Genomic DNA, 8926 nt, shown 5'->3' with positions numbered 1-8926 from the left:
GTAAATTATTGCATTAAAATATTTTAAAAATTTACTTTGTTTGCAAGTGTGGTAAGTTTCTTGAATAGACAATGACTTAAGGTTTGGTAAATCTATGCAGAAATGTACCTCAACCCAACACTAAGGCCAAAAGAAATTGTTCCTGGTCAGTGTGTGCATCACTTAAATACCCGTGTGTCGGTCTTTTTTATGTCTGTGTTTGTCCAACCCAGGTAGTCTGCAGATCCATGGGGAAACACAAAAATATCCCTCCCCACTTCAGTAAAGACAACGCAGAGCCTATCATGAACAAGCAAATGATATCTACCCCACACACTTGCTCTAAAGTTTGAACAGTAACCACCATAAATAGTAGATTGAGTGATGTCTGTTGAGAATTAAAAATAAAAAAGAAGTGTGTCGTCGCACCATTTTAGACAAACTGTTCTGACCAGAAACAAATCTAATTGTAACACAATGTCTGACAGTGGTTTTGTATTCCTTGAATATCTTTTGACTTTTGTTCAAATCCTGTTCTTTGTCGACGGGTTCATCGTTGTTCTCTCTCCCAGAGCTGTAGTTGACATATGCATTTAGTCACTGCCAACACAATTCAATACTCACTGACTCACACATCCAGTAAATAACTCGCACGCCTTCATGGATTTGATGAACATCTTTTACTGCTGATACAAAATTATTGCAAATTTACAACACCTGAATTTCAGCACTTCAGTTCAGTACATTTTTAAAAATTCACAAGTAAGAAATCTGAGAGCTATGTCAAATACTGCTGTAAACACAGAGTTGATAGAATTGAAATATGTATTCAGCTAAATAGTAAAAACTCTACTAAACTACTTAGGATAAAATTTCATTATATTTTAAAATAATTATACAAGCTATATGAATAAAAATGGCACCTTTTCATAGTTTCTGCAAAATTGATGTCCCAGTCAGTTTTATGTTCACTTAATAATTGTTACATAAACTGTAAGATGCATACTAATACAATTTTTCATTTCTCTAAAATGTTTATATATTGAATGCAAATGACTAAATATTAAAATTGACACACATAAATTGTAAATTATGCACATAGTTAGATACATATGCAGTCATATATGCAGATAAGACATGCAAATTATGCAAATTAATCATATACTTATGCAAGTAAAGACATGCAAATTACATGTACAATGCAAAACATGACATTCAATTTATGCAAATATTAATGACTCATTGATATGTAAATTAAGGAAATAATTGCAAACTTACACAAATCATAACATATATGCAAATTACACATACAATACAAATAATGGCATGCAAATCATGCACAAACTGACATTAAAATTACACAAATATTAAAACATCAAATAATGATACCTATGCAAATGACAACATGGTCGACACATTTCAGTTATATGCATGCTGATACAACTTTTCATATTTTAAAATTTTTCTACATGACTACATATAAAAATTAACATACATAAACTGCAAGTTATGCAAATTGTCATATATGCAGATAATGACATGCAAATTATTATGCAAATGACAAAATGGTTGACACATTTCAAACACTGAGTATAATTAGGTTTGAAATTAACAGAGAAATAATAAACATAAAACTAGTTACTGTCCAATATTTTGATAAAAACAAAACTAATGTCAGATCTGACCATATTTCTGATCCATTCTTGAAGGAATGAAGTATGTACAACTAACATACTGTCATTTCAAGGGAGTTAATTTTCATTGAAAAGAGAATTTGGCAGTTTTTCCTGTAACTAATTTTACTGATTTAGGCAGGTAAGCATGGCATCTATGATTTTATGTTGGTGGTAAACTATGCCAGTGAAAAAAAATGAACATTTAGTATTTCATAGTTGCCAGCTGTAGTACTTGGAGTCAAGCAATAATCCAGTCTGTCTTCATGAAATAGTACTTTACATGGTGTTTGGAGGTCATTTTGTATTTGATATTTTCTTTATAAAATTGCACACCGTGAACAAAATCTTTAAACAAATTGGATTGTTCTTTCTTTACCACCATTCTGAGTGCATATGTACATGTGTGTCAAATTGATAAATTCTTAGGAAGGATATCATACATAAAGATCAATATTGCATTCACTCTGAGTGCATTCGTATGTCCTATTTTAATTCTTAAAAATGATAAAAATGGCACATTAAAGCTCAAACTAAATACTGACTTTAAACTCTCTCTCTCTCTCTCTCTCTCTCTCTCTCTCTCTCTCTCTCTCTCTCTCTCTCTCTCTCTCTCTCTCTCTCTCTCTCTCTCTCTCTCAAATAACTGGTATTTTCTTTATCACTTGCTTTTAGACTGAAGGATTCTATCCTAATAAATTAGTCCACATGATTCCAAGCAACGCTTGGCTTTACACTTGTTCAACTTGTTGTACATGAAATACTATAATTGTATTTTTGCTAGTCCTTAAAACTGGCTACTGCCAAGTTACTAATACACCTGTACAGTATCCATACACACATAAAGAGCATTATGGCTTACAAGGCTGTTATATACTTGTATTACTATTGCCACTCACAAAATAACAACGGTGCATTTGCTTGATAGTGACAATCAGGAATGAGACAAGTTTCATGCAAAGACATACAATGTAATTAGTGTTAGTAACTTGTCAAAGTGTAAACACGACAGGAACCCAGGATCCTATACTCCTGTTTACTGATGACAATGCTACACATTATTACAATGGAGTGCAACCCCTGTATGTTTGATAACTGAAAGTTTACTTTTCAACATGACTAACTTCCACAGCAAACTGATGAAAACATGGTGTCAACCAATATCAGAGGCATCCACCGTTGTTATAGTATCAGTTATCTTGTTGTTCTTTACCGAATTTGACTTTGGGTGAAGTCTTCTCTTGGCTCACTTCATTCAAGCAAATGTACCAGTATTTTTTTGGTAGTTGTATAACACCAGTGCTAGCTTGGGTGTGAACAATCTTTAGCCATGTACAGCTGATTCTAGATGTCAGTGTTGAAACTGACCAAAACACTTGCATTACACTGCCATTTGTATCTCATATTCTCACATACATTTGTGATATATACACAGTGCATGTATAAGTATATATTCAGGTGAATAGCTTTATATAACCTGCATCAAACTTGAACAATGCATATAGTAACATGTACTTTGGTAGCAGCTTATATCGTACATGGTAATATCCTATAATTTGTAAATGCATTTGTCATATATTTAGAGTGAGGCACTCATACAAACTGTACAGATTACTAGTTTTGATTTTTAAGATAATACTGGATTGTAAAGTATTAAACACATCAGACATGGTCAATTTCAATGCCAAAGTATACAGCCAGGGAGTCAGTAAAGAACTTATTGTTTGTTTCATAGTTTAGTTTTGTGGGTACTTTTGTAGGAAAAGCTAAGTGTACAAACATAATCCTGTATCTGCGTTATCATTTTGACTTTAAATAAAATACAAATCATTCAATAATGGAATTTGTTAGAGTTTGAAAATGATATCATTTACTAGATAAGAAATAAAAGATTACAATGAATACAAATTTTAGTAATAAAAGTAAATACTGCATATAGAAAAGAGGTTTTTAATTAACTGTAGAAATATTCGTGACCTCCTGAATACAAAATAGCTAGGTACACAATCACAAATTACTGTTCAAAGTCATCATATCCATTGTCATCTATATCAATATCATCAATGTCATCATTTGCAACATTGATGTGGATGTCAGCTGTTGCCATGCCAGCAGCACTAAGTTGACGTAAGACAAGCTTCTTGTAGACACCACCTCTCGCAATCAATTCATCGTGAGTTCCTCGCTCAGCTACCACTCCTTTGTTAATGACAATTACCTTTGGAGGAGAAATAAAAATGTTGTTGTACAACTTAGCAATCGTTATGCACCTAATATTTAGTGTTTAGGCCGAATAAAAAAATTGTATGGTTCCAATTACGCTCAATTTTAGAATTGGTGGGGGTAGGTAGATTTTGTATTTTATTTTATTTTACTATATTTTTTTTTCATGTGTGAGTGTCTAGTTCAGGTTTTCAACTGTTTTCCATATGGTCTCTGTGTTGTTTATCAGATGTACAGCCATTATAGATTGGGAGAGCAGTTTTATATTGTCTTTTTAAGTTGATGTCAGTTTCTGCATCCACTATTTCTCATGAAACTTCACAATTTTTTGTGATTTTATTATTTTTTGTCTCGATTATGTAAAAAAAAGTTTTGGGTCAGCAGTGAAAAACTAGGTGGGTCGGCCTTATATAACCATGTTGAGTTATCACCAATGTTTTATGGTAAAACTTAAATCTAGACAAAATATCTAGTTAAATTAAATATGAACGTTAGTAGCATCTAGACCAGCTATATCATTACTTGGTAAATTTAATAAGAAATGGTTCATTTTGAACTTTGGAGGATGGGTGAAATTAAAAAACCAAAATGGTAGTTAGAATTGCTAAAATAGCATTAGTAGCAGCATCAACCATCCTTCAAGATTACAGATAGACTAGAGGGCAAAGTAACTAAAATTCCCACTAGAAGGTCAACTAATGATAACGTTACTCACTTTCTCCTTTTGAGTGACATTGTTATTAATCAAGTTGCCACTGAAATAGTTTATAGCAAACAGTTTATAGCAAACAGTTTATAGCAAACAAGACACTTACCTCTGATGCATTCCTGACAGTAGATAGTCTATGTGCTATCACCAACACTGTTCTACCTTTCATAGCTCTATCAATAGCTTCCTGGACCAGGTGTTCACTTTCAGCATCTAGAGCACTGGTTGCCTGGCAACACAAACATGCATAATTTGTATAGAGTGTCAAGTTATCAAAGATATTGATATTGAAATGATGAAGGTCTCTCTACTACATGTAGTCCAACTACCTCAGTGTGAAAAGATAAAACACAACATTTTTGTTCACTTGTACCAAGAAAAGTGAATATGAGTGCTGTTATATAAATGACAATAAAAATATTCTTTCTCAAAATGATGAAATGTACTTCTATAATGCCCTGCCAAGTGTTATTGATCCAATTCATTTGTTTAATTTCCATGTTAGTAACACATTCTGTTTGTTCTGCTTATTACCCCTTGTGTGACTAAAGTGGGCAAAGATCAAAGTAGTGGAGAACTATGATGTAAGGTCAGAGGTCAAAACCATGGTAAATATCACATGACAACTTACCTCATCCAATAGGAGGATATCAGGGTTCATGATAAGAGCTCTAGCTATAGCTATTCTTTGTTTCTGTCCACCAGACAGTCTAACACCACGTTCTCCTACTAGTGTGTTATAGCTGTCCTCAAACCCTGATATGAATTCATGTGCATTGGCTTGTTTGGCTACATCCTCAACCTGGGTACAAAAACACAGGAAATGTTACATACAAAATAAGTGATGATGTTCCAATAATAATTACTAAATAATCATCATATTGTCACTGATAACCATGGTAACTATTAGGTTAGAGATGGGGATTTGGAGAAGAAGAATGAGCAGAAGAATGGACAATGTGTCTTTATTTGGTCAATAAAAACAGTGAATGTTCAGTAAGAATACAAGACTAGAAGTTTTATTTTACGTATTCAATAATGGTAAAAGCCAGAGAAAGAAAGTAAACAAAAAAAATCTGTTTTATTTTAGCACAAAAAAACCAACAAAATCATTGATCACATGCTCACTGCTTGATATATCTGACTCACCTCTTCATTTGTGCATTCTTTGCCATATGCTATATTGTCTCTGATGGAGCATGCAAACAAGACTGGTTCCTGGCCTACCATGGATATCCTACGACGGAACCAGGATGGGTCTAGTGTTGACATGTCATAGTCACCTATTGGAACATATAAACACAGCCTCATCAGTGGAAACAACATATATGGTATATGTCAAGTAATAGACTATTTGTATTCAAACAAACAAACAAACAAACAAACAAATCAGGGAACATTGAAAGAGTTCTATGTACTACACTGTCTAAAATAGTGAACACTAAATATCTATGTTCCAAGATGTGTGTGTGATATGGAAGAATTTTAGAAACATGGTAAATCTTGCCAAATGAATTGTATTGATGTTGCCATGGTTATGAAACTATGTATAAACAATGCTTTGGCTAAGATGAGGGAGCCCAGGTAACGAGTGGAGGGAAATAATTCATAGCTGGTATTGTTTACAATACAGAGTGTAACATGATTTTGTTTAGGAACTTCTGTAAAATGACCAGATAGCTCAGCTAGATTTTATCCAAGGTTTTGATTATCTTACCTAATTTAACAATTCCAGTGTCTGGTTCATAAAACTTTTCAATCAGGTTGACAATTGTTGATTTACCGCCACCAGATGGTCCTACCAATGCTACTACAGAACCAGGTTTCATCAGGAAATTAATGTCCTGAAATAGAATAACATAACATATATGGTAATTCAGTTCAAACTTTTTACATTCTGTTAACAATACTGTTGCCCCTGACAACTGATGAACGTGACCTGATTTGTGTTTGAATGCAGAGTATATGAAAATAAGAGATGGGGGAATGTAGTTGTATTCTGAATATCATCAAGTCATCAAAATGAGCTGTGGTATTAGTAGGATATACAACTTGACGTTCACTCACCTTGTTGTATATATCCTTTACTTATAAGCACATTATGTATCTTTCTTGTACATGTACTGCACTGTACAAAGGTGAGACACTGTACAAAGGTGAGAGCTGTACTGTTGATACGTACATACACACATATAAAATGAGTATCGCACACTTACATGTTACTTTAATAGTGATAAACACACTCATATGCACACATATGCACATGTATTCACATATAAATATATATACCCATGTATAATGTATGCATATGCACCAATAGAACACTTCCACTCAAATGTGCTAAAAACAAACAAACAGGAAAGAAGGTAAAACTGTAAAAACAAGATAAAGAAAGCCATTCTGTGAAATAGATGACTAATTAAACTCACCTTGAGTACTTTGGTGTCAGGTCTTGATGGGTAAGTAAAACTAATATTTTGTAATTCAACTTGACAAGGGATCTCTTTTAGTACAATACCGCCATCATTTTTCACTTCTGGCTTTCTGTCCATCAATTCAAAGATACGAGTTGATGCACCCACAGCTTTCATGAAGTCTCCAAATAGTGAAGAAACAAAAGCAAAAGCCATGGCTACGTTGAGGGTGTACAACATGAATGCTGAAAAACAAAAGCAAAAGTCATGGCTACATTGAGGGAGTACAATATGAATTTACATGGTTTGTCTTTAATATTTATGTACACTTTTGTTTATTGATGATAACAAAAGGAGGCAACATATCACTTAGATATGGAAACACTGTACTTGGGATCGTTTTCGCAATCATGTCAATGGTCGTTGATGTAATTGCACTCACACTAGTAGGTAGTGAGAATTTCTTGAGCAGCTGCATATTCAACTTCATTCAGTGTTTACTCTGTTTTGATTACAGTGATTATATCCATATAATAACCACTGTCACAATCACTAACTTGAGTAATACACTGTATGCAACAACGATAGTTTTTATTTTGTTTGTGTCTATAATAGTTTGCCAATAACCACCTTTCCTCAGTAATAACAGCACAATGATTACCTTTCCATAGTAATAACAGCACGATAACTACCTTTTCATTGTTAAATCAGCATGATAACTACTTTTCCATAGTAATAACTGCAAATATTAAACTTACATGTCAGTATGCCAACCGATATTTCACCTTCTGCAACTAGTTTGGCCCCATACCACAGAACCAATACAACAGCTCCCTGTACAACAACACCCATCAATCCACTGAATACACCATATGAACTTGCCAGTTTCTTGCCTTCTGTGTAACTCCTATCAATGTCTACATTGTACTGCTTACAGGCTCTAGGTTCACCAGAAAATGATCGGACTGTACGGATACTGGATAGATTCTCTTCTGCTGTTGTTCCAGCAGCTGCAAGTTCATCCTGAAAATTTTTTTGAATTTTTTGTACAAATTTACCTACAAACAAGGAAGTATAATAAATGTGCAAATTTTAGTAAATATTTATTTCTCTGATTATTCTCCATTTAGGTATACCAGTATTTATAAAACAAACAATAACGCCCTATTCCTATATCATGAAGGAATAGAGATGTCCATATGACATCTGAAGTTTCCTCATCTTCTTCAACTTGTGGAATGTGGACATACCGATAAATGCAGAGATGTACAAAGGAAAACCAAAGTTTAACAGAACAGATATACAGATAGAAACTGGTACAAATTGTTGAATTACTTGGATAACCCACAAAGTCAACAACTTGTTTCCAGTGGGGTCAATGCAATGATTCAAGAAAGTGGCGGGATTAGCAAAGGTTTTTTACATGGGATGAGAAAGAAAACAAGAAGTAGGGAAAACTTGGAGGCAAACTTACTAATAGCAAATAAACTGGCTGCTTTCAGTATTCCTTAGTGTACTAGACAGATATGTGTTAACCACTTTTTTAAGGCATTTCTTTGTGATATCCGTGATGTACTTACCATATTGCACTGCTCCTATGGCAACCAATGGAATGCAGGAAAGTAAGACCCCAGTCAGTGAAGGACTCAATTTAAACATAAATACTAAAGATCCAATAATTTGAAAGATATATCGAACCAACATGGATATATTGACCTGCAAGATAAAATACCAATAGTGGTGGAAATGTGCAAAAGATGATAGAGTCTGACAAGCTATCCATGGCAACACAAAAGTCAATGTTGTTTAACAGTCATTACCATTTCACAATTTGATAATCATAAATACACTCAAACAAACAGTTGGGTTAAAAGAAAGACACATAAAACATTCATATATCCATCCATACACACATCTACCCATCCATA

The 8926-nt window shown here is 33.7% G+C and overlaps 1 protein-coding gene across 1 annotated transcript in view; it reads right to left on the bottom strand.

Annotated features, from left to right (window-relative positions):
• Positions 1–3662: 3662 nt before the first annotated feature.
• Positions 3663–8926, bottom strand: part of LOC144449221 (uncharacterized) — a 9161-nt gene continuing 3897 nt past the window's right edge. The window contains exons 5-12 of the mRNA XM_078139729.1: positions 8579–8714; positions 7757–8056; positions 7014–7243; positions 6302–6428; positions 5734–5867; positions 5216–5386; positions 4691–4813; positions 3663–3870 (exon numbers count right to left, since the gene is read on the bottom strand). Coding sequence (XP_077995855.1) covers positions 3667–3870; positions 4691–4813; positions 5216–5386; positions 5734–5867; positions 6302–6428; positions 7014–7243; positions 7757–8056; positions 8579–8714 — 1425 coding nt within the window. The 3' untranslated portion in view covers positions 3663–3666. The remainder of the gene's footprint in view (positions 3871–4690; positions 4814–5215; positions 5387–5733; positions 5868–6301; positions 6429–7013; positions 7244–7756; positions 8057–8578; positions 8715–8926) is intronic.

Source organism: Glandiceps talaboti, chromosome 18 (assembly GCF_964340395.1).
Source record: "Glandiceps talaboti chromosome 18, keGlaTala1.1, whole genome shotgun sequence".
Lineage (NCBI taxonomy): Eukaryota > Metazoa > Hemichordata > Enteropneusta > Spengelidae > Glandiceps > Glandiceps talaboti.
The sequence above is the reverse complement of the archived record's forward strand: the minus strand, read 5'-3'. Positions and strand labels throughout refer to the sequence as shown.